The sequence below is a fragment of the Sturnus vulgaris genome, chromosome 14 (assembly GCF_052056855.1).
Source record: "Sturnus vulgaris isolate bStuVul1 chromosome 14, bStuVul1.hap1, whole genome shotgun sequence".
Lineage (NCBI taxonomy): Eukaryota > Metazoa > Chordata > Aves > Passeriformes > Sturnidae > Sturnus > Sturnus vulgaris.
Window position 1 is genome coordinate 6,096,371 of NC_142256.1, and position 26,068 is coordinate 6,122,438.

General features: G+C 50.7%; 1 protein-coding gene and 1 long non-coding RNA gene across 2 annotated transcripts in view; both read left to right on the forward strand.

The window, feature by feature from the left end:
* Positions 1 to 6,822, forward strand: part of PCDH19 (protocadherin 19) — a 59,250-nt gene extending 52,428 nt beyond the window's left edge. The window contains exon 5 of the mRNA XM_014884988.2: positions 1,941 to 6,822. Within this exon, the coding sequence (XP_014740474.2) occupies positions 1,941 to 2,524 (584 nt within the window). The 3' untranslated portion in view covers positions 2,525 to 6,822. The remainder of the gene's footprint in view (positions 1 to 1,940) is intronic.
* An 863-nt stretch (positions 6,823 to 7,685) lies between these two features.
* LOC148222124 (uncharacterized) overlaps positions 7,686 to 26,068 on the forward strand; it is a 78,202-nt gene continuing 59,819 nt past the window's right edge. The window contains exon 1 of the long non-coding RNA XR_015806894.1: positions 7,686 to 7,783. This is a non-coding gene — a long non-coding RNA (uncharacterized LOC148222124). The remainder of the gene's footprint in view (positions 7,784 to 26,068) is intronic.

Sequence of the window (26,068 nt, forward strand, 5' to 3'; positions counted from 1 at the left end):
AATCTTTATTGCTCCTATATGAATAAAGCCCCAGCACTGGAAATGACACATTTAATCTTCAGTGGAGTGGACAATCTTGGAGATTTATAAAGCTTCTGTTGTGTGAGAGGTCAGTGGGGATTAAGCAACGAGTTAAAGCACACATATACAGCAGAACCACAAAGAACCTTCCCTCCTCCCCTTTTTCTTTCCTCCCTTTATTCCTTACCCCTCTCTGCAAAAATTCAAGCTTAAATGTCACGTCAAACCAAGCTTAAAACATGGTGGCTTTTAACACTGGCCACTAAAGCCAGGAACCAGTGGCTCTGAGGGCTTGACACACGGACAGCCCTGTTGTGATGGATTTGCTGCCGTCACTGCTTCTCCAGGCTGCTGTTGTGGTGCTGACAGGTGACACACAACCTACTGGAAATTAAACTCCAGTCTGTAGAGCCTTAAAACCGACGGCTCTCTGAGGTGCAGGCGCTGCTGTTGGGGGTAGGATCCCCTCTGCCCGGGGAGGGGGGCAGAGCTCAGCACCCAGCTCAGCCTGGGCTGGGTGGGTGTGAGAGCCTGCTGGAGAGATGGAGGCTTCAGAGGGCTCCTAAAATGCAGTTTATTGCATAGATGAGGTTTCAGCAGTTGGGGGTCGTGGGTGAGTCCAGAGCTGCTGGCTGTAGGCAAGCTGTGTGTCCTGAAACCCAATTCTATTCATGTTACAAAGCATTATATCTATTTCTCTGCTGTGCATCTTATTACATAACCACCAATCAACACCATACACAGTATCTTTTACATTTACATATAACCTATCAAAACTATTAACACTACCATATTCATGTTACTATTTTCCAATCACAAAAAGCTGGTGTGTTACAGATATAGCTAGGAGTTGTTTTTCTGTTTTCTTGTAGTAGAAAATTCTAAAATCTTTACTTGCAACATTGACTTTCTTGTTTGCCTGTAAAAATTCTTTTATTTAGTAAAAACATCTTTTGTTTGAAGTAAATTTATCCTTTGCTCTAAGCCATAAAAAGGCCCTTCCAACTCACTTGCTCTTTGCCTTCTAGTTACCCAGTAAAACCAGCTCAGCAATTCTTTCCTTCTATATCAAAACTCTTCTACATTAAAACTCGCTTTCATTCCTGTAAAACCTTCTGGACATCTGTAAAACTTTTCTGTTAAATTTTCGCCCTTCCCAACAGGTGTGGGTGTGGTTACTGCACTAGAGAGAGAGACAGCAAAAACAGCAACACACATGGACGGGCCTCTTTAGGGAAAAAAGACCAACTTTATTGAATGGACAGCCTGTATTTAAAGCATATTATGGAGAGCTAAGACAGGACAGGAGCTCATTGGATAATTGGGAAAAACATCCATGAGACCGTACCTTAGAATGTGTCCCACAGAAAAACACCAGGTGTTAATCTTTATTGTGAATTCCATTCTGTTTTGACCGGATTCCATTCTGTTTTGACCAGATTATCATCCTGGGAGAATTTCTCCCCAGCTGGAGCTAAACCAGTTTATCAGCCTGGGAATGGAGCTTAGAAGCTCCAGCCTGGAATTAACTTTCCAGGCTGTAATTTTCCCAGCTTTCTAACGGTGTGCCCACATGTGGGCACTGCCCTGTTGTTGCCTCTGAATTCTATCACCTTCTGATGTTCTGATGTTTACACATTTGTCCAACAGTTCTCATGCTCTCTCTGGTAAACAAGAATAATAGTTTACATTCCTCAGTGGAGGAAGAGAGCATCTGCCTGATGGGTGAAGAACCAATGAGGCCAAGAGGTCTGATCTTCACCTGTCCAATCCTCGACCATTCTTAGATGTCTTTAAATCGAAAATAAAGTTCTGTGTTCCTGTTCATCCGGCCTGGACTCAGCCGTGTGTGCCCGCCTCCCCCTTTCACAAGCAGAGGTCTCCCCGTTTGACCGTGCCTTTGTGTTTCCTCCCCGCAGAGCAGAGCGAGGGTTTGCAGTGCCGGGAGGAGTGCCGCATCCTGGGCCACTCGGACCGCTGCTGGATGCCCCGCGGCGCCGTGCCCAGCCGCGCCAAGTCCCCGGAGCACGGCCGGAACGTCATCGCGCTGTCCATCGAGGCCACGGCGCTGGACGCGGAGCCTTACGCAGACTGCAGCACAAAAAGGACCTTCGCCACCTTCGGCAAGGAGGGCGGCGAGCCCCCGGCCGACGAGCGGCTCGCCAACGCCAAGGCCAAAAGAACGGTGGACTCGGCCGCCTGCAGCCCCAAGGTGAGCGGCGCCGTGCGCGAGGCCGGCAACGGCTGCGAGGCCGTCAGCCCCGTCACCTCGCCCCTGCACCTGAAGAGCCCCTTGGCCGCCAAGCCAGCCGTGGTGCCCTACGGGGCCGGGCACTGCCGGGAACGGGAGCCCTTTGGGAACACTGGCCCTTCCCGGCCCACGGAGGCAGAGCCCCGGGGCGCGGACAGCGAGAGCGGCGGGCAGGAGGGCAACCCGCTCCTGCAGGAGCGCCGGGAAAAGGACTCGCCCGGAGCCCGGAGACTAAAGGACATCGTCCTCTGAGCGACACGTGGCAGCACGAGGACGAGGACGAGGACGAGGATGAGGATGAGGGACCGCACGACTCCCAGCGCAGATTGTTTTTATCGCTTACCAATGGTTCACAGATTGCTGTATTTAAAAGCTTTCCCTCAATGTATTGTTTATAAATGGAGCTATCGTTCATGTGACAATCCCACGTGTCTGACAGGCGGCAGGGGTGTGCAGCCAGAGCAGCTGGTGGTTTTTTTTGCCAGGAGGTGGCGGGTGGTGGGGGCAGAGGCCAGACCCCCCCCGCCCAGTCCTCAGGAGCGCTCGGTATCCCCTCCTCGGAGTTTATATATTTTTGTATCTCAAATCGAAGATAAATTTCCATTCCTGGAGAGAATTGAGTGGTAAATTCCTTATTCGGACACCTTTAGTAACCACCCCGGCGGTTTTGTAGTGTGGACAAAGTAGCGGCTGTTTCTTGTGTGCGACTGTTCAGAGTGACAGTCGGGTGAGTTTCAGCTCAAATTCACCCAGCACGAGGTTGTTTGTATTTTAAGGTGTTGGTGTTTTGCTATGGACACCCCTGCATTTATGAATCCTTTTGCTGTCACATACTTACCTGTACTATTATTGTATTTGATATTGCAAATTACTGTATGTCTAGTGATGGCAAAAGGCTTTCAGGCTTGAAAAAAAAAAAGAATAAAAAAAAAAACAAACAAAGTCACAATCATCTTACTTAAACTTTGGGGAACCTGCAGTTTGCACCCCGGTGGAGCAAGAGCTTCTTCCAGCCCCCACCGTTGCCTGCAGCCTCCCCTGGCTCCTGCAGGAAAATGACAGGGCATTTTGGGAAGGCGTTTTTGGGAAAATCCTGCCTGGATTGCAATTGTCGGATGCACTGTGCTGAACTTTTCCCCTTACCCGTTTCTTTTGCATAATTTCAAGGCAATGCATGGAAAGAGGGTGTTTTTTTGGTTTTTTTTTTCCCCAGAATTGGTTATTTTGGTTTTTTTCCAGTTCCCAGATTTAGATATCCCTCGCCTCCAGTCATTTCCAAGTCAAAGAGATGGAATTATTTTAAGAGATCTAAATTACCTTCTCAATTAGACACACACACTTCCAAGTCAGCGTTTCCTAGCCATGATTATGCCAAGAGTGTGTGTGTGTAGGTATGACATCATGGCATGGATTTGAGACTGTTCAAATTCTTTCTATCCCTGCATCATAAATAAGTATGGAATGAGCAATAGTGATGTTAATTTAGGGGCAGACAGGTGATATGTAACAACGCTACTAATTCAATTTATGTGCCTTCTTAATGGAGAAAAAATTAAAGCAATTCTTTATTTTTTCTCATAATTAAGGACTTTTTTGTGTGGGTACAAATCTACTCATATAAAATTGATTTGAAAATTGAGCTACTTTAATAGCCATTTTGTAGAAGGGAGAGAGGGAAGGGATTCCACAGCTCTCTGCTCTCTTGCAGTGATGATTCCTCAGTGAGGTATGAGTAAGGTAGGAGGACTTCAGTTAGTGTATTATTATTATTATTGTTATTATTGCTATTATTATTAACCCTTCACTGAACAGATTTTTCCTACCCTCAATAATGTTTCCTAGAACTTAAAATTGATTATGGAAGGAAAAATATATAGCTCTTGCCAATGTTTGCTGTACCAGCAAGTTGAAATTAGTGGTTTCTAGAGAAAGAGTCTTTCTAGGTCTACATATCAAGATAAAGTATTTGTTACTTGATTTATTTAAAGTAAAAACAAAGAGAAAACAAGTTCCAGTTGTTATTATCCTCAAAATAAAATTAAACTCCAGCCATTTATTTCTTCAGGGCAGATTGATCTTGCCTGAAGCCATGGGTCCAGAGTCAGCCTGTTCCCCCTGCCACTTGTAGGGCCAGGAATTGGGAAAGAATCAACAGAAAAAACAGTTGTGTAATGAAATTTGTGATGCTTCCCTCACTGGTGTGATGACTACCTCATTCAGCTCCCATCCCACGCGTTACCATGATGTCCTGCATCCCTCCAGGAAGCAAACTGGGGCTTTTCTCCCCTTTTCTGGATGCTGAGCCCATTTTTCAGGGATATGTTGTTTCTGTTCCCGCTGTGTTTCCTGCCTGTGTACTGTTACTGCTGTCATTTATTTCTGGTTTTTTTGCCCAAATGTGTGTTTTATTATAACACAAGCAAAGAGGAGAGGGGCTGGCTCGGGGCTGTTGGAGTAACTGGGTGTTCTGTAACTGTTAAGCTGAGTTTATTCTGGTGTTACCTGGTTTTGTCAGCTCTGGGTGGGTTTTTTTTGGGGGGGGGAAACTTCTCCTGAGTGTTTGCTGAGAGACAGAGCCTGCAGTGCCCCATCAGTCAGATGCTCTTGGCTTCACAGGGCAGTGACTCCGTGTGGCAGAGGGGACCCAGCTTCCCCATGGCCCATGGAGGGGTGGGGAGTGTGTGTGTCCCCCCCCCAGGTGCCTCATTATCATCATCATCATCATCATCATCATCACCACCCCCAGCTGCCTGGAAAAGTGCCAGCCCTTAATTCCTGCCCCCTGCCTGCGGAGCTGCCACCACCAGCCTTGTGCTTTGGATGAAAAATAGATGCTAACTGAAAAGGAAGAGAGGAAAAAAAAAAAAAAAAAGAAAAAAATAGAAACATTTCTCTAATTTACCCAGAGGAAACGTTCCTTGCCACTCTGAATAAAAGCACAGCCGAGAAAGGATGTGAAATAATTCTGTATTAAAAGGGGGCATTAAAGAGGTCAGTAAACCCTTATGCCTCCAAGAAAACCATTTAAACACCAGTTTTCTGGGCTGACCCAGGCTGCAGTGGGGGATGTGAGCGAGGGGCCCTTCCCTGGTACAGCCTTGCTGCGTGGGGCCAGGGGGACACCCAGAGAGCAGCCCTGGTTTTGCTGCCTTGGCCCTCTCCAGAATATTTTGGTACTCCTGTCACTGTCCCTGTGTGTCACTCGAGATGAGTTCAGGCTCCTGGGCAAATCACAGTCTCTTGGTTTTTTTTTTCCTACTTGCATCAAAACTGGCCATGCAAAAAATGTTCTGAGCTGCAGGGCGGGCAGGAAGGCTTTTTGGAAGGGTTCCAGATGTAATTATTGTGCTCTTTAATAACTTAAACCTGTCCTCAGATTTGGTTTAGGAAAAATCGCTGGGATCTGTTGGTTTCCTTCAGGTAGACTTGCTCTGCTCCCCTGTTTGTCCAGGAGAGCAGCGAGCACCGACGATTGTCCCCCGAGCATGACGAGGACCCCATCTGGAGCAGCTTTGGGGCTGGGGGCCAGGGCCTGAGCTCCTCCCTGCTCCCCTGGGAGCCCCCTGGCCTCTCCCACCCTCCAGGCTGCAGGGCTGGGCTGGGAGGGGTGGTGGAGGGCTGGGGGGCACAAGTGATGGCTGGAAAAATCCTCCCCCCCAAGCACTGTCTACTGAGGTTGTTGCCGTTCCCTGTTTGTTGTGAGCTGGAGGTGACCTGTGGATCACACTTTGTGCAAAAGTGAAATCCTTTCTTTTTTTTTGAACTTTTATTTTTCCAAATAGGAAACGAGTTGCTTTTGTGAAGAACACACTGTCTGATGAATATGTTGAAATTCTTCTTGGGGGGCGGGGGGGGGTGGGTGGGGGAGAGAAGGAAAAAAAAAAAAATTCTAATTTTGAATGGAAACACATTTGTCTGTCGTTGGGGAAAATTGATGGTCTTGTTGCTCCAGCTGCTGTTGCAGCTTTGGGTAATCCCTGATCCAACCTGTGAGCTGCGGTACCGCCGGGGAGAAACGCAGCCGCCCCCGCTGCCGGCTCTGCTGAGACTGGGACGGAGCCTCCGCCAGCATCAGCTGATGTTCAGCTGATGTGAGCTGGGGAGGAGGCTCCAGACACCCCTCCCAGCCCGGCTCTCAGCAGCAGCCGCCACCCCCGGCAGCCCGGTGGCCGCGGGACCGAGCGCCGTACGTCTCGTCATGGTGTCTCCGTTGCCGAGTATATGAAGAATAAATTGTTGTATATGCTGATATGTATGTTATGTACATTTTCACAGTGATTGAATCATTGTAAACAGCAAAATGGAAAAAGGAAAAAAAAAAAAAAAGAATCACCATTCTGTCTATTTTATGAAGATGATAAAGCAGCTTTATTAAATTATTATGATTCTGTTTCCAAATGGTGTACCTGCCACATTGGGATTTTTTCATCTGATGAGAACTTTGTTTTCCACCTAAATGTGATTTTCTTTTCTCTGCTTTGAGCATCTAATGCATTTTAGTATTAAAGCAATTATTGAATAAAATGGAAAGTAAGTGTTTGGTTAAATAAGCCTCAGTGGGTTTGCTTTGATGGCTCCAGGTGCTGGTCCTGCAGAAGCCAGCACACATCTGGGTGCCACCCCAGCCCTGTCCCTGTCCCATGGCTGGTCAGCTTTGGCACCCAAGAGGCTGCAGAGCTTTGCTGGTGCTGAGGAGGGATCATCACCATCCCCATCTGTGATGAACTGGGACGGGCAGGCTCTGAGCCCCCTGAGCTGGGCACAGTGCTGATCCTTGGCACTGCCACCTTCACACGGCTCTGAGAGGATGAGCTCGGGTAGGAAACGCCTCCAACACTTCTCCACTGGGGCATGGCAGAGAAGACTTCATTTTCTGTAGTTTTTGAGGAGATGGTGAGGAGCATCCTCTGTCTCTGGATTCGGTGGCTCATGGATCACATTTACACTCGGAGCATCTGAGCACTTTGTGGCTAGCGGGATAAATGCTCCCACAAGGTCTCTGCTCAGTCAGGGTGACACCAAGGTGGAACTGGAACAGGAACAAGAGCAGTGACGTGGGAAGCCTTTCCCTGGGGTGGGAAGATGCTTGAGCTGCACAGCGAGATCATCCTGCCTGACAGGGACACACAGGGACAGAGGCCAGCTGCAGGTAACCACACCTGGGTGAGGCCCCATCACTGGAAACCAGCAGGGTCTGACTGGCCTGGGGTCAGCTTTGTCACAGGTGTGTGGCACTGGGCCCACAGGTGATGGTTCACAGCCAGCACCTGCAGCCTGTTTGCTCCCTCATGGGCAGGTGGGTGAAAGGAGGTAAAGGCAGGCTGTGGGAGGGAGGTCGGTGCTGGTTTGAGGGGATGGTTTGCAGCAGGTCTGGGGAGCAGTGATGCTGCAGCAGAGCAGCTCCTGTGCCCAGGGAGGCACTGGGATGTTGCAGCATTCCCAAACTGTGACCCTGCCTGCAGCGAGGACTTGGAGCCAGAGCTGTGCCAGCACCGTGGACTCGGCTGCCAGGTAGGAACTGAGATTTTTTTGGGGAGGATTGCCCAGGTGAGCTGTCCTGGGACAGTGGCTGGGGGGCTGTCCAGGCTGAGTGGGGTCACTGGGGGGCCGTGCAGAGCCCCAGGACAGAGTTAGGCATGATCTGATGATGAGATGGGGCTGTAATCCCCCCGGACGGAGGATTTTTCTCGTGGTATCCCAGCCGCAACCTGCCGGAGCCTTGTGTGTGCTGGCTTTGCTCCTGCTTTAATCCCCTCCCTCTGCTCCAGACCCATCCTGTCGCTGTGCTGGCTGGGGAATTGGAGATGTCAGGTGGGAGACGTGTCCCTGCTGTGCTCCCCGGGCAGTTGTCACTGTCCCCTGTCCCCCCGGGTACCCCAAAGAGCCGCAGCATCTCCCGTGCGGACACAGCGGTGCTGGCTCCGCATCCACCGGGCTGGGCGGCCCGGGGGAGGGACCGGGCGGCTGGGCGGATAAAAACGGGATCGCTCCGGTCCGGGAACGTTTTGTGCCGTTTTTGTCGGGGTCGCTTCTAATCGGGAACGTTTTATGCCGTTTTCATCGGGATCGCTTCTGCCTGGAAACGCCGCTGGCCCCTAGGGATGTGCTGGATCTCACTGCTTGGCCGGGTGCCGAGGGAAGCAGCCCGGGGTGCAGCGAGCCCCTGGGCCAGGGATGTTGGCGAGGCAGGGCTGGATGTGGCTCTGCTGATAACAGGAGAGCTCTGGTGGGCTGCACTCCCCAGAGACCTGTGGGAATCCATCCCTGGTCCCCTGAGTTGCCCACCCTCCCTAGGAGAGGGTCCCTGGGGTGGGACAGGTGGCTGGCTGTCCCTCTCCCATGGGAGACAGTTTCCAGGGGTGCTGTGTTGCACCCTGAGGTACAGAACCCCCACCCTGCAGTGAGGACCAGCTCTGTGAGAGAATAAATTAGCAAGGAAAGCAAGCAGCCCTCACTGGGCAAGTTTCAGACACATGCATCTTGCTCCTGTTTCTTCTGCACATTATTCTATATTGCATTTGATATTAAACTGGAATATCTAAATAGAGCCAAATTGGATTAAGAAGCAATGACTTATTGTATACTCTGACTGTTAAACCCACAAAGACAAGAACAAATGAATTGGAGGAATCAAAGGCGTGAAAGCATAGAGCGAAAATATATAGAATATCTATTAGAAGCAGGGCTCTGCTCAGGGCTTGTTGTGGGCCCAGAGGGGCAATGATGGTCCCTGTTCTGCTTTTCTGCTGTCTGGATCCAGGTTCTGCTGCCATGTCTGGTGCTGGTGGGAAGGTGCTGGACCAGCTCCCTGCTTGCCTTGGGCAGGAACCAGAGTCCAACTTCCCCAGCAGCCTCTGTGGGCTTCCACTTTTTTAACTTGCAGCTGCTTTTTGTTTTGTGTTGTCCTTTCCTTCTGACGTGATTCAAGCGAGCGTCCCCGAAGAGCCGTGGCAGAACAAACACAGGCAGGTGCACAATTCCAGAGCTCACCTCTGCTGCTGCACAGCCCTGCCTGATGGAACGGGCTCTGCAGGACCAGTGCCTCTTTGGGGACAAACTCTGGGCTTTAGGGCACACATCACAACACTGGCAGGGGCGTCTGGGCAGCTTCTGTGGGGTCATGGCTACGATCTGCTGTGCTGCAGAGTGATCAGTCACTTCAACCCAGCCTGGAAAATAAAACAACCCAAGAAAGCAGCACTGTGGTGCTGCTGTGGAAAACCCTGCAGTGGCAGTTTCCATTAATACAGATAAAAAATTGAGACACAGGGCAAACAATATTAACCCCATCACTGATCAAGCTTAAAAGCTTTTCCCAAGAAAAATTGTCTCTGGATTGCAGTTAAATAACGGGCAGGGGGTGGCTGCCTGCAGAAGCCTCTGCCATGGTGCTGGCAGGGGCTCCTGGCCAGGGCCAGGGAAGGTGGCTGGGATGGCAGCAGAGGGTCAAACACCAGGCTGATCCCTTGCAGAGCTTTAGGACATAAGAAGCTCCAAGTGGGTCCTGTGCTTTAGGGGGAAATGGCACAGAAGCAGCAAATCATCAGCCTTGGCAGAGGCCAATCTATGCTGCCTGAGGGTGATGAATTGTCTTCCAAGGCAAAAATAAAAAGAAATTAGGATAATAAAACCTCCAAGAGAGAAGCTTAGTGTGAGGGTTTTCAGCTTCCCAGACAGGAGGAATGGAGGTTGATTGGTGGGAGCATCCCCCAAATGTGGAGGTAACTGGGGCAGGGACTCACTGAACCCTTCATCACCTGTGCCTGCCTTGGTGGATGTGAGACCCCAGCCTGGCCACTGCGGGGCTGCTGCAGCTCCATGGGGCAGGGACCACCTTGGAAGGGCTGGATGGGAGGTGGGGATCTGGGCAAGAGGCTCCAGGGATGAGGGCTGCAGCAGCTTCATCCTGGCACTGCCATCAGAAACCCTGTGCTGCTGCACTGCCTCGGTGCCCATGAGGAGAGCAGGCAGAGACAGGGTTGTTTTGGCTGAGAAAGGGAACATGAGCAAACAACATTCTCCAGGTTCTTTTTTTTTTTCTTTCTTTCCTAACTCTCCTGATAAGGAAAGAACCTTTTTTTTTAAACTCCCCTCTCTGTGTCTGCAGCTCAAAGGCTGCTCTTTATGTATTTGATTCTCTGTAAAATTGATCTTATTCTCTTTGGAGGAGTTAGGTTTAAATCACAGGATGAAATTCTGGCCACAGTGAATCAATAATAAATCTCCCATCAACCTCAGCCTGGGGTAGAGACTTTGGTCATGGAACTTAGGTTCCCTGCTTCCCAGTGGGAAATGTCATCTGTTGATGGAGGACATCCTTTCCTTGCTCAGCAAGCGAGTCCCAAGGTCTCCATTAGAGCACATTGGTTCTTTCTGCTGCAGCCCTGCCTGCCTGTGCTTGGCACTGAGGAAAGGGATGAAGTCTCCAGCTCCAAATTCCAATGGAAAGCCTCCAACATGCTGCCCTTTGCCTCCCCAGCCTTCCTCTGGTTCATTCCCCACCTCTGCCAGGAAGGTGCTCGTGGGTGTGAAGGCTCAGCACAGCAGTGCCTGGCTGAGGCAGGAGTTTTGCTTTGCTAGCAGTGAGTTCTGGCTCTTTACCATCCCTCCTCCAACCCCTAGCATGGCTCTGCATCCTGCAGTGCCTCAGCCCTGGCTCATGGCATGGGGGACTTGCCCAGCATTGACACTCACAGCCGTTCTGGGAGAGTTTCCCAGGAAAAAAACCAACCAAAAAACCTCACTAAAAACAATTTAATTTTTACTATTTTATTTTTTTTTTCCAGTTTTTTTTTTTGTTCTTTTCTTGCTGCCCTAGAAAATTGAAGGTGATGGGAGCTGGCTGAGCAGGGTGCAGCCCCTGTCACGGGAAGGGACATCCCGGGCTGGATGGTGGCAGGTCCCACCTCTGCAGGGATGTCCCCAGGGCAGCCCCCGCTCCCATCCCCACTGCCGGCAGAGGGAAGATCCCCCGAGGCACACGGCACAGCAAAGCTGTGTCTTTATCGAGGATACTGGCAGCGTTCAGCTGCTTTTGAAGTCTCCAAAGAGAGCTGGGATATTTCTTGATCTGCTCTTAAATAAGTCATTGGCGCTGCTGTTAACTCGCATTAAGGCTGGAGATGCCGGGAGAGGCGCGGCTCGCAGCCGGGACCGGAGCTCGCCCGCACGGGGCTCCAGCCCTGGGCCACCGCCTGGGGAGGGGAGGCATTTCGGGCTATTCGATGCTGGATGTGCAAAGTTTATTTTAGCCTGAGCCGGGCTGGAATCGCTGTGCCTCCGGGATGCGGAGGAGCAGCCTCGGATGGTTCAGCGCTGCTTTCGTGCCTCAGTTTCCCATTCGCAGCTCGCCCCCGGTCCCTGCACGTCCCTGGCCCTGCCTGCTGCTCCCCATCCCCACACATCCCACACGTGCTGGGCCACCGCATCCCTGCCAAAGCCCTGAGATGCTTTTTGCTCCAGCACTCAGTGGTTGACACCCCAATATCCTTTTTTTTTTTTTTTTTTCCTGGTCCTGTGCTTGTGCTGAGCTGTGGAAGGAGGAGGGCTTGCAGGAGGCTGGAACAGTTCCTGATGTCCAGGAGGTATTCAGTGTTAACAGAAACACTGACAGGTCAGGCTGTGTTTCTTAAATGCTCCTTTTTCACTTTTGCTCGTTCCCCTCGGACTCTTTTCCCACCAGCAGCACCTTTAGCATTTATCTCATTCGAGTCCTCTAAGCAAATCTTATCTCTACATTTATTGCATCTTTGGGAATAGTAATTTTCAAGTCAGCTTTCACATTACTCCATATTTGTTACTAGTCCTCTGTCGAGGGAAAACCTGGCTCTTTATTAGTTCTCTGCCTGATACAAAACATTTAATTTGAACAGAAACCACCAGGAGAGAGATACATATTGCTTTTCATAACCAAAGTGTCAACATCTTGACCAGACTGTAGCTGAGGCAATCTTTACCATATGGTGGATTTTTATACTTTAACGTCACATCTGCATCCCTGCTGCCTCTCCTTTCATTCCAGAGATGCTGTGCTGGTGATAAAAGGCGCTGTCTCCGTGTCCTTCCACAACACAATCACAAAAGGACCCCTCAGCAGATAAGGAACTAAACCAGAGATACAATAGCTGTGGTTTCCCACTGGCTTTCTGCTCAATAGCTTTCTGCTATGCAGTTAACAAAAAAAAAAAAAAAAAAAAAAGGAGGAAAGAAAAGGAAAAGAAGAAAAAGAATAGCAATGAAGGAGCATGTGTTGGGAAAATAAGCCCCAGTAAATCCCAGGGAGGGCACGGCTGTAGAACATGCTGGGAATAGCGACTAGAAGTGGGCTGAAACAAGATGAAACCGTTTTTTTTTTTCCCAGATTCTTGGTAAATGGGATGTTCCCCACAGCTTCACTGAAGCTCAGGGGTCTTCAGAGTATTCAGACTTGGTTTTTTGGGAAAATGGGGCTGTGCTAGTGTGGAGTTTTATTGCAAGGTAAAGCAAAAATGTGTATTAACGTCTGTTGGATCCTGCTCGGAACAGGCTGTACGAAGTTTCTCGTTTGAAAGGCTGTTCAGAGCCCGGTGCAGCGGGGAAGGAGCCGTGTGTAGCTGTCAGCAGAGCAGGCAGAGGCTGTGCACAGCCCTCTGCTGAGCTGGGCCAGGGCTCTGAGAGCTCTGAGTGTCCCCCCGGCTTCTCCCTTCTCAGGCACTGCCTCTGTGCTGCTCCCCACGCTCCTCAAGGGTGCCAGGAGTTTTGCTCCTTGAGGAGTGATGTATCAGACCCCTTCCTGGCACCTCAATTTCTTGCCATGCTGTCTAAATCGGCCACAGATGCCCAGTTTCATTATATTTGAGGATGCAAAGGCTCTGGTGCCAGCTCTTCCCTTCTCTCACCTGGGCTGGGCCAGAGCTCTGACCTGGCAGCCACCACACCGTGCTTCCACAATGGATATTTTCACTCTGGCATTTTCTTAGACTCTTGTCTGTCCTCTTTCCCACCCCTGGGGCCTCACATTTTGCCACCCACCTTCCCACCCTGCCTTCCACATCCCTGCTTTGCAGAGCCTGTGGGCTTTGCCTGGGTGCAAGGAATACCAGGGCTGGGCTCCGTGCTTGGCACGTGCCCCAAACGCTTGCCTCAGCATTTTGCATGCCGCAGAGGATTTTATTGTGTTGCTTTAATGGGAAGTCATGCAGCTCTGAACCCCAAATACACAGCTCTGTAAGAGCAGTGGCTGGAGGAATCCACAGATAATTCAGTCCTGCCTCCCTTAAGTGAAATAGGATGTTAATACAATACAGTGGAGAATCGCTAATACAATCCTATTTTTATACTGGCACTTTCATGTCATATTAGAAGAAGATTCGACTTTTAGATCTTTTTTAGCAATTTAGCACAGTGAGGATTTCATTATACTGACAGAACTATTGACAAAAAGAAACACATTAGAATTGGGAGGATAATGGTCCTGGGGAAGAGGAAGTTTTGCAAGGCTTTTCATTTAAAACTGGACTGGGCAAAGTAACAGGCACTGTGCTGAGGGGAATAATCCTGCATTAGTAAAGGGGTGGACTGGCCGACCTTTTAAGTCTTGTCACAGACTAATAGAAGTCAGAGATGGAAGAGACTTTTAGGTCACATCAAACGCTTCTTCCAACCCAGCTCAAGATTATTTCTTGATATATTTGATGGTGTTTTTTCCCACTTCTAAAAGTTCCAAGTCACGACGCTTTCTCTCCTAAGGAGCCTTTTCCACACCGTTTTACCCAGTAAGCGTGCGCTTAACTTTGCGCGCCATCATTAATTCCCCTGAATTAAAGTTGTTAAATCCTGCCGAGACTTAAATTGGATTACTCACAGCCTGCAAAGTTAAGCACCTGCATAAGACTTTGCAAGAGGGAGGTTTAACAGATCGTAGCATTAAGTTCTTCTCACTTTTCCACCTTAATCTTTATTTTACTTCACAGTGCTCTCACCTTCCCCTTGCCTGGTTCAGCTCAGCCTCTCCTCCCGATGTGCTGACAGTTCTCACCTTCCCCAGGTCGCTGATTTCTCCTCCCCAGCCTGGCTGTGGCTCTGCAGGCATGTGAGGGATGGGGATCTGCCCTGCCAGCAGCAGCGTGGCTTCTGGCACTGGCTTTAACCTGGGATAGCCTTGCTGCAGTGAACAATTAAAGTGCTTTTGCCACCCCCTGCTCCACGGCTGCTTTGGAGCAAGAGGAGAGGGAAGAGCAGGGATGGGTGGTGAGCATCACTCGCTGTGGGTCTGAGACAAGAGGAGGAGAAACTTTCCTGTTCCATCTGCTCCCAGCCTCCCCCACTAGGTATTCACTTTGCACACTGAGAGCAGATGTTCCTGCTGGAAATAGGCTTCTCTTCTGAAGCTGCAGCCATCACTTTGCATTAGAGCCTGCAAGCCTGCTCTCTGCCTTATAGTGCTTTCCCTGCTGACAGGGTGTGAGGCACAAAACATTTTAAATGAAGATCTTTACAATTGTGAACATGCTGCAATAAATATTAATGCTAACTTGTTAAATGGCGAATCAGCAATTTATGTAATGGCTGGGGATGCCTCTCCTTAAGTGACACGCAGCACTTGGGTGATGCTCTGTGCTCCTGATGCCTTTCAGAGATGGGTGTTGCCCATTCTCCTGCTGCCCAGGGGACGTGGTCCCTGCTGCCGTGCCACTCTTGCCACCTTCAGGGACTGCAGCGTGTCCCTAAAGGTTTGTAGGGAGGGCTTGGAGCTGCTCTGGGCATTTTTCTGTGTGAACCATCCAGGAGGGTTTGAGGGCTGCCCTGCAAAGCCCACTTGGACCCAGACTCCCTCTGCCTCTGTTTAATCACCTCAAAGGGACAGACAAGAGCCTTGTGTGACTTGGTTCTGGGGGGTGCAGATGAGCCTTGGTGGAATTGTTACCATCATTGAATGTAAGGTTCCTCAGAGAGTGACCTGTTGCTGTTAATTAACATATTACATTAATATGATGGAGATCTGAGTAGGCCAACCAAAGCAAATGCCCGGGTTCAGTTATTTCCCTGGAGCTCTGGGTTTGTAAACAGAGCTTGTCCAGGCTCCAGCTCAGCTCTCTGGCTGCCTCTTGCCTCCTGAATAGCCCTGTATTGTCCAGGCAGGAGGTGGATTTTCAGAGGAGACAAAAGCAAGACAAGTTCCTTTTTGAGATTTTAAGCTTGAGTTCATCCAGAGGAGACAATTTACTTCTCTTTGTTGTTTCTAGCATCATTCATCCCTTCTGTTTGTGCTCTGTAGACGCTGAGCCTGGGATATCATCTGAAAGAAGTTTCTCTTTCAGGATCTTTGATGTTAGGTTTGTTATATGTATATTTGAAAAGTACTTCTGCAGTGACAAAGCTCGGTACTACTCCTGCTGGGCTGATGTGTGTGTGAACCTGTGCAGTGAGTGGCAGTGAGGAATCCAGCAGCACCATGTGCTCTTGTTGCTGAACTGCTCAGTGTGGACAGAGCAGCAGCACGGTGGATTTCAGCTGGTGACAAAGGGGATGGAGGAGTTGTCCTTGTCCTCAGGTGTGGAGGAGTTTGGGGTGGGGCATTGCTGTGGCCCCAGGGCTCCTGCTCTGTTCTACAGGGGGGTTTCCAGCCGTGGCGTGTGAAATGCTGCAGTGCCCCTGGTGAGCCTGTGAAGCTGGGCTGACTTGTGGTGCAGTATACTGATTTCAAACCTAAATAAAAGCTCTGCAGGTGGCTACCCCCAACCAGGAGGGCTCAGTTGAGGCCCGGATCCGAACCATCCCTCAAACATCTGTCCTGCAGAGCACAGCTGGAGCATTTCCCAGCTCCTGCCGGGGTGCCCTGACTCCAGGCTTGCTCTTTAGCACCTTGCCACCCGTGAGCAGAGCAGAGGGTGCCTGTGCCAGCCCAGGACTCAGCTCTGTGCTCAGCCAGCAGCAGATCCTGGGACAAGCTCTTGGAAACAGGGACTGAGCTTTCCTGCAGCAGAGCCTGCTGGCTTCCAGCAGGGACAGGCATGGGATGCCCCGAGCCAGGGATGGCAGCCAGGCTGCCAGGCCTGCTAGCCAGCTGATCCACTCCCCTGTTTGTGTGTGCTGTCTCTTTTGAAGCAGCTTGTGCCCTTGGCTACCACAACATCTGGTGGTAATAAACTGTACCATGTAATTGTGCTCTGTGTGGAAAAGGGTTTCCTTTTTTTGTCAGTTTGAATTTACTCATCGTGGCACTGGTGGTAATTTGTGGGGTGTTCTTTTTGCCACAGCCTGTGATGCTGTGGAAGACCTGGCACCCATGGGGACACACTGAGTGCACCGAGCAAGGCAAGGCAAGCCAGCACATGGCCCTGCCAGCCTCTGTGTCCCTGCTAGACGGGGCTGAAATCTGCTTTTGTTTGCTAGATGCTACATAAATAAAATCCAGATCTGTCACATTTGCTGCTAATTGGCTTGCAAGGGCTGCTTGTTTGAATTGTGGAGCTCTCACAGAAATGGGTGACCTTTGGCAGCACTAATGTTTCCAGAGAAATCCCCAAAGCTCCGTGCCTTCCGTCACTCCTGCTGTGAAAATCTGCTGAGAGGAGCTGCTCCCCTGCTCTCCCATGCCTTCCCCCATCCCCTGCTCTCCCATGCCTTCCCCCATCCCCTGCTCTCTCCTGCCTTCCCCCTCTCCCATTCTCCCATGCCTTCCCCACCACTGCACTCCACTCCTCTTCAATGACACATACCAGGAATGCTGCTCGTTAATTAACAACGAGTTAATTAATGAGCAGCAAAAGTCCAATGCTCAGAGTTGTTAAGAAAGGGCACTGAAGAAAACATTCTCAACTTTTTTTGGCTTCTGAGGCAGCACTGGGGCACTGGCCGATCTGTAGGTGTTTCCCAGGCTGGGGAGGAGCAGGAATTTCCCTGCAGGGGAAAATCCTGATGTGGTTTGGATTGTGATGTGCAGAGGACCCTGATGTGCACGGCAGTGGAGCTCTGCTCCATCCCTTCCCAGCCCTGTGCTGAGCCAGCTGCAGTGCTCCACGTGGGGATGGGGCTCTCTCCCCTGGAGCAGCCTGGCTCTGCCTTCCCGTGGGGCTGGATTTTGTAGTTTGGGTTTTTTGCTGGTTCAGCTGCTTGACTCAGCTCAGCAATCCACCAGCTCAGCACTAGTGCTGGGCCAGGGCAGGGTGAGTAGTGGAGTGAGCCAGTGCCCTAAACCTGCCCCACAACACCCTAAACCTCCACGGGACTGCCTGGAGCTCAGCAGGGTTTGTGCTTTTTTTCCTAGCAGAGTAGCTGGCTATTTCTTCCCCATCCATCCTTGCAATGTCTCTTCTTATTATTCCTTTATTGTATTGATTTTAGTTCACTGGACCCTGAATTGCTGGGTGTGTAAATTGCTGGAGTCTGGCTCTCCCTTCCACGTGGCTCTGACCTGGGGTGTAAAAACCCCAAAACAAAATCCCCTCTGATGGGTCAAGGCCCCCATGTCAGCCCATCTGTCCTGTCCCTTCATCCTTGCACATTCTCCTGAAGTGCCCCTGGGCTCTGCTGCTGGCAGGGAGTTTTGGGTGATGCATGCTCAGCCCCTGCTACTCGTGCTCTCAGCTCCCAGCTTAACCATGGTGATTTACATGGCAACCCGATGAGGCCTGGCATTTCAGTGCCTTTATGCATTTAGCAGCATCAGCTCCCATGTAATTTAATTGTCTGTGTTTTAAACATAAATCAGCAAACTGTGGGCTGGAGCAGAGCAAGCTCCTCTCTGGGCAAGGAGGCTTCTCCTGCTGACTGCCCCTCTGCTGAGACACAGCCCATCCTGGTGTCCCTGCTCCTTGGGGATGCACCACGGAGGAAAATGATTTTCTGTGGGTTTTTCAGCTGGGTGAGCCTCCCTTGGGGCTCCTGATGGAGCTGAGTCCTGGCAGTGCTCAGACTGGAGGTGGTTCCTGCATCCCCCTCTCTGCAGCCCCCCCAAAGCCCCTTAGAATGTGACACCTCCTGGACTTCCCTTCCAGCCACTTTTTGTTTGAACTTGGCCAAGGGGCTCAGAATTCATTAGGCACTGTGACTAATAGTTGTGACTCAACCAGCCTCATTTCCTGAGGAAATTGGGCTAAATGCTTCCCCACAAGTTCATGGAGAGCTGCTCCTCTCAGCAAAGCTTTGATCACCCCGTGTCAAGCATCTGGGCAAAAGGGTGTTTGGGTTTCACTCCCTTTTCTTTGTGCAGTGGCTCCCTGGTTTGAGCAGGGTGGGAGCAGCACCCGTGCTGCCTGGGGACAATGTGCCAGCAGTGTGGGAATGAGAACCAGGACGTGCTAATTGGGCAGTGTTTGGGCTGCACACCCCCCCTTTGAGCATCCTCGCTGACACCGGGGGATCTCTGCAGGCACATTCCCCTGCCACAGCTGTGTCCCTGTGAGTGGAGCTGGGAAGCAGTGCCAAAATCCTCGAGGGCATTTGGCCCTGCTGTCCTTCCATCCCTGGGAAGCTGCTGTGCTGGCCAAGGCCACTGGTTCATGTCACAGCCAAGGCCAGGGATGAGCTGCATCTCCCTGCCAGGACCTTGGGCTGCCGGGAGCACACAGAGGGGTGATCCCATGCTGGGCAGGTCACAGCTGCAGGCTTGGCCAGCCAAGGTGATGCTTTCCCAGCCCACTACAGGCACTGCAAACGTGGGAGGGGAACTGGGATGGGGCTGCTTGTGTGGCCACCCCAGCAGCCCCTTGGGTTTCTCTTGCACTCCCTTCCTTCACCCCTGGCCAGCCAACTCCAGCCCACAGGAGCAGCAAACACCAGTGATGTTTTACCTTCTTTTGCACTCTTCCACAAAGTGTTTTGCAGGCTCTTTGGAATTTATAAATCCTCCCATGCAGGGTAAATCAAGGACCAGAGGGAGGTAAAAAATAACTTAGAGAAAAAATAAACCTTATGCTGCCAGGTCTTAGCAGATGTATGTCAGGGTACACGCTATACACCTCCTAGGTTGGAGCTATGGCAGTAAGGAGCTTTTTACACCAGCTTTTTGTGAGCTTTTTGTATGGGAGTTCTCCCTGTAGGGTCAAGCATCTTCCCAGAGCAGTTATCTCCTGCAGCAGCACAGCATCTCCACACCCAGCACGGGGCAACAGGGGACTGGGAGGGTCCTGGAAGAGCTGGGCAGGGCTAGCTGGTCACAGCCTGGCAGGTCCTGGCAGGCAGGGCTATCTCGGTGTGGAGCCTGGCTCTGCAGGTGACAGGAGCTGTGCTGCCTACACGTGGCAGGAGCAGTGTGTGGAGCTGATTACCATAGTTAATTCAGCTCCCAGGTTTTTGCTGGAGGAGGTTGGTATTTTGGGATGCATCAGGTGAGTCAGGGTGAGCCAGGTGGTGACCTGCAAGCATTCCCACAAACACCTCAGAGGGCTGAGGCCAGGAGGGCACAGGGTAGCTGGGGGCAATTTATTCTCTTAAGGACATTCACAGTCTGCAGGCTCGAACAGAGAATTATCTATTTTTGTGTGCTGGTTTATGGAAAGACTTGTCTCCTGTCCTTAACACAGAGCAGTGCAGGAGCATGTGGCTTTGCAGAGCAGAGTCACTCTGTCTCCAGGATGGGCTGGAGGTGTGAGAACAGAGCTCTGCTACCAACCCTGCTCTTGCTGGGGCTTTGCTCTCCGTGTTTCTGCCAGCTGAGCCCCTCCTGGGTGCTGCCCAAGGTGCTGCTCCCCTCCCTTGCCGGAGAGCTTGGCAAGGTGATGCAGGCTGGGGCTGCTCCATGGAAGGCTGCTCCTGAGGAAGAGGAGCTCCAAGAGAGGAGTAGGGTGGATCCACTCACAGCAGAAGGATTATCCTTGCCAGCAGTGGGGCTGGAGTCCTTGTGGAGCCACGTCTAGGGCAGAAGGAGGTGGCACTGGGTTTTGTACAGACACTCAGGGCTCCAGACAGTGAGAGAGGATGCAGAAGCTGCATCCCTCAACAGACAGTGCTGCCACTCTCACCTAGAGCAGCTCGGGACCTGGGCTGGCTGGGGCTGAGGGATGCTCTGAGCCCTGATGTTCAGCCTCTGGCTCACTGCTCCATCTCCCACATGGAGCCTTTGCTGCCAAGTCGGGGTCCCTGCACCCCAGGGAGGGTGGGGCACGGTCACTCACCCCCGGAGCCTGGGCATGCAGCACTAAACCCCTGCCAGGCTCACTGCCCTTCTCATCCAGCAGCTCCTGGATCATTTACCAGGAGCCTCCGCTGTAGGAATGTTTCCCTTAATGAACACCGGGCTCGTTTTCACACTTTTCTTCTGCTCTGTTTGTTTTATTTGCTTTTATCATGAGAGATCCACTCTTAGCCTCCTGCCTAGCCTTGCCCTGTCCTGGCCACGCCGTGTCCCTGTCACTTTGCTGGCTCCTTTCAGAGGTCGGCGCTGGGCTCACCGTGGGACAGGGACAGCAACAAAGGGAAGCAAAGAATCCTCTGCAAAAGGCTGGGGAGGAAGGCAGGTGGCCAGTGAGCATCGGGCAGGAGGACAAAGAGCAAAGGAACAATGGCAGCTCCACTGTGTTCCAAACACTGCCACTCTCCTCGTCACCCCAGGACTGCCAAAATGGAAATTTTATCTCCCAGTGGCTCTTAAATGGTGTTGGAGGCTGCACACGCAGCCTGAGGAGCAGGTCCCTGGTGAGGGGGGATAAGGTGCAGTTCAGGCATTTCCCCGGGAATTCTCCCCAGGCTGCTCCTGTCCTCAGCCAGACCGTGCTAAGCTGCTTGGAGGGTGAGCAACGTGTGAAAGATGGCGCTGTCAGGAGTGAAGTAGAGGCAAATAAACCTCTTAGCCAGATGAATTCCGCAGGTCAGGCACCGGCTGCTGCCAAACACAGAGCTAATGACTCGGTTTTTGTCATGTACCAGGCATAACTATTTCAGTGTGCAGGTGGAGGGCAGGGACAGGTTTTATCTTAGCACACTTATATTTGAAGGTGCTACTTTGTGATTATATCAATTTCTCCCGCTTTTTCCATTCATCTATCACTCCGTGATGAGCATCTGCTTGTGTCAGAACAAGGAGTTGTTGATGGCACTCGAGCTGAGCTGCTTTGACCTGCACTTCACGGCACACAAAGGCTTTTCTCTTATGGTGATTAGCTCTGTGGTGCAATATTAGGCTCTGTCTCCCTCCTGTCTGTGCCTTTTGCAGAGTCTGTCAGGTGAGGAGTTCCTAAGAGCCTCGCTGGAGGGTCCTGTGGCTGTGTGACTCACATCTGCTGCTGCCCTCATTCCTCCTGGAGCAGGAAATCTCTGACTCAGGCTGGCTCCATCAGGGATGTGCAGAGGGAGAGGAGATGCAGGCAGAGATTCCCCAGTGGAACTGGGGGCCCAGGGCTGTGCAGTGTTCTGGGTGAGACTGGGTATTTATGGGTGCAGAGCAATGCTGTGAGTGGAACGTGGAAGGATTCAGGAGGTTTGGGGTCACCAGGACTCCCCTCTCTGCCCGTTGCTGGCTGCTGCTCTTTTCCATCCTGCAGAACAGCAGCTGTGGTCCCTTCTCAGCACTGAATTAGCTGGGAAAAAAATCCAGAAGCTCCCAGACTGTGAAGGTAAAGTGTTCAGTGCTTGAAGGTCCTTCTGAGCTGTTTCGTGGACTCTCCCATAGATGGGGATAGTATGGAGACAGTATTTCTATTTTTCCTACATGCAAACCCCTTGATTTTGGTTGTTTGGGTCTCCAGCTTTCTGGAAACATTTGTGAAGTGTCTTTTATGATCCCAAACGTCTTTGGGCTTTGCCATCTGAGCTCCTGCTGCCACATGGAGCAGAGCACAGGGTGCCCGTGGGCTGAGGTGCCACTGGGCAGGGGCTGACCCTGGAACTGGAGTTTCACCACAGATTTTTGGATATCACACAGTGACCTCACTCTTCCCCCACTTACATGTGACCAGAGAATTAGTCTCCTCTCTTCCCAGCTCTTTGGTAGAAATCTGAGAAGGAAATTTCCTTCCTTCCATCCCTTTTCTTTGATAATTAATTAAATAAATAGAACCCTTGAGCAAATGAAATGTCATTTCCCATTCAGGCAAATACATTTGGGTTAGAAATCTAGGTCAGAATGTAAATTATCTTGCTGCCTTCTTGAAGGTGAAGTCCCTGAAATGCACTCAATTTAACTGAAATAGGGGATTTCCCAGTTTTTGCAAGCACTTTACTTTCCTTCTAATGAATACAAGGAAAAAAACTTCTCTGAAACTGCCAGGGGATACAATCCATCTCGAATGGCCATAATATTGTGTAATAAAATAAACCTTAACAACACATGCCTTATGCTCTTAGAGGCTCTATTTTGAGCATGACAGGTAGGTGTTAAATTTGGTGGAAAATCTGATCAGAAGTCAGAAAATCAATTGTATTTTTTCAAGAACTGCTTGACAAAGAGCCTTTCATTTTGGTGCTATAGAGAAGAGGGACCCATGGGTGCCCCTCACTCAGGGTTAGAGGGGCACAGAGCATCTCCCAGTGCCAAGGTGTGAGGATCAGGGGCAGCTGCATGGAAAGGTGGAGTGCTCCCAGTGCTCCCATCCCCTGGGCACTGCCCTCCCTTTGCCCAGCTGGAGTGGTCCCAGCCTGCCCAGTTTAGCTGTAAATGAGCCACCAGTGGAAGGGAAAGCACAAATTCAGTCTTGTGTCTGATAGGAAAAGACAAACTTCCAGTATTACACTGGGGCTGAGACCATTTGGACACTAAAATCTGCATCAGCACTGTCAATTATTCGTGGCAAGGTGCAACCAGGAGCAGGAGCTGCAATCATTTGGGAGGAATTCTGGGGCAGGAGCTCTCTGCTCTCACTGCCCCCTCCCACCTCTTACCCAGGGAATTAAATCCTTGAGTGTTTCTATTTATCACACAGTCAGTGTTTGTTTGTCTCAGTGTTAACATTTCCTTTCTTTTTTGTCTTTAATCAGCTGCAATTATTCACTTATATTCATGGGTAGCACTAATATAAAAATAGGTGCATTATGAATATTAAACTCCTGCAAACAAAGCCCTGAATTAGATGATTTGTGAGCTCTGTTTACGTAGGTTTTTCTGCTTGGAGTATGCAGTGAGCCATATATTTTTTTTCCCCCTCTTCTTTTCTCTTTCATGCAATACAAACCCTGAAGGGTTCACAGGGGAAAGGAGATGGGGAAATTCTGGTGCCCTGGGAAGATCGCTGTGAGGTGCTGCTCACAGTGGAGTCTGCAGGGGGGAAAGTTTTAAATTGCTTTAAATCTGGATTGCAGCTGGGACACCGAGGGCGGTGGGGAAATGCCCTGGCCTGCCCAGAGAGAGGATGTCTTGGTTAGTTCCCATGCCTGAGCCCTGCCCAGGGCTAAGCCAGGCTCCTCACCTCCCCAAAGACAGAAGGATCAGCCCCTTGGCATCCCGCCTGCATTTTCAGGAGTCTCATTTTGACTCACATCATCCACGGTTTGGGGCTGTTGCAGAGTTTGAGGCTGTACAGGGTGGAAGTTTTTTTTACTCTAGATCACTAGAAGACAGAGTGGGATACTGGGATAGGCTTTAGGAGATACCTGGGACTAGGCTTTAGGAGATTTGGGGTCTCTCCCTGCTGCTATGAGGGAGGCACACCACCCTCGTGTGTTCCCATTGTTGGTGCACTGAGAGAAGCTGGACCTGGTACGTGTGAGCAGGGCTGCTGTACAAGTCAGGATTAAAAACCAGCTTTGTCTTTGTCCTCCCCTGCCTCAGATTCTCTTGGCTTTGCTGAAGGGAAGGTGTCAGGCAGTGCCACAGCCTGCTGGTGCTGCCACTGCTCATACCCACGTCCCTGTCTGGGTGGCTGGCTCTTTACATTTTTAATGGTATTTTGTATTGCTTTCCTTGTACTGCTCCTGGATATTTTGCAGTCTGCATCTTTGTGGATGGATGCAATGAATCAATAGCGAATAATAATCTGAGTCTAGAGGGAACAGAGTTTGCAAAGCAACTCACCATTCACACTTGCTGGAAGCATGGTGAGAAATCACCAGCATAAGGCCGAGTAGAGAGAAAATTACCTGGGAGAGGGACAAGAAGGAAATCCAATCTCTGAAAATGAAAATAGATTTTTTTTTAAAGTGCTGTGTAAAATTATACATTTAATTCTTTCTCTTTTAGCATCAAACCTTACAGCAGATCGTGCCATAGCAGCTTCCTTGCTGCTCCCTTTTGCTGACTCTCAGGAGCTGGGGTGTTAGCCACTTATTTTTCCCAGTACTGCTGTAGTTTTCTATCTTGTTCCTTAAAGGATTGCATTAGGGAGGCTTTTAAATCACTGCAGTCATCTGGGGTGACGGGTGCCTTTGCCATTTAGACCTGCAGGCTGTCCCAGGGGGAAGGGGAAGGCTGCCATCCTCATCCTCTGTGCAGCCCCTGCCACAGGCTCGCTCCTGGGGCTGTGCCTTCCACCCCTGCTCCCCCTCCAGCTGCTGATGAATGTCCCTGGTGTAAATAAAATCTGCTCCAGGGGTCTGAGCTGCTGTCCCTGTTTATCCCCTCTCCCTGCTGCTGCCCACTCTCCAGCCAGGACAATTGTCTCAATCTATCACAATTACCGAGAGGCTGCAGCTAAATAACTTCGTAAAGATCCACTGGGAAAATTCATTGGTTTGAGGTCTTAGAGATAGATTTTATTTGCAGAGAATCCTAGAAAAGAGCTGGGCCCCTGTGCCTGTGCTCGTGGGCAGCTCAGCCCCACAGGACAGGCTCCCTCTGCCCTGTGCTCCCCCAGTCCTCACCACCCACAGCTCTGGGAAACTGGAAAATCTTCTTGGAAGAGGATTCAGGAAGAGAATGGTTTGAGCTGGAAGGGACCTTTGAAGATCACCCAGTTCCAACCCTTCCTCACCTGTCCTTACAGGCTCCCAGGGGGATGTTTAACTCCAACTTTGCTGAGAATAAAGGGATGGGAGGGATTTGATGGCAGTGCCTCTCTCCTGGGCAGAGTTTTCCAAAGCCTTTGCTGTCTGGAGTGCCCATACTCCATTCTCAGAACTAATGTTAGCAGGGGAGGGCTGGCTGGAGATAGGATCGTGTTACAGCACCAAAACAAATCACAGACTGTCAGCAGAGCCCTGATACCGGCTCTGGATGTGCTCTTCCCACTGATCTTTCACTGACATTTAAACCAAGCTGCTTGAAGGGTTTAAGAGCAGTCATAGCAAAGGGCCAGCCAGGCTGGGAGGGGCTCTGGCCACAGCCCTGGGAAGTGTGTAGGAAGAGGCCAAACTGCCCTGCTGGCTCCCCCAGGGCTCTCACCACCCCCAGCACTGTGGTGGGCTGGAGGAGCTGGAAAGGGATGGGTTGGGTTGGGAGGCTTCAGCCCACGAGGGAATTTTCTCCTACTCATTTCCTTTCTTTTCTTGAACTCGAGTAAATTCTAATCATCTGTAAAATCCTGTGGTGAGATATTTCAAAGCTTAACCCCATGCTGGGCTTAGGAAACTTTCCTGGTTCGGTATTTGATGCTCCATGGATCATTTCTGCTGTGGTTTGGGGTGTACATATATAGCAGAGGATGTGCTCCTGTATCCCAGCCCACATCCCTGGGCTCTGCAGGGCTGTGGCTCCTAAATCCCACACATTTTGGTGCCTAAACCCTGTGCATTCCAGGAGACTTTATACACTGGGTGAGCAAGCAGCCAGGGGGTACAGTGGGGTGCCCATTCCCTTCTCCACGTGTTTGGCTGGATCCCTGTGTGCTGCTGTGCTGGTCAGAACCAGGCTGACTCTGCCCTGTCCTTGTGGCCAAGTGTCCAGGCAGAGTGGCACACAGAGGAGATAATAATTTATAAAAAATGATGTGAGTGGTAGTAGCTGAATAG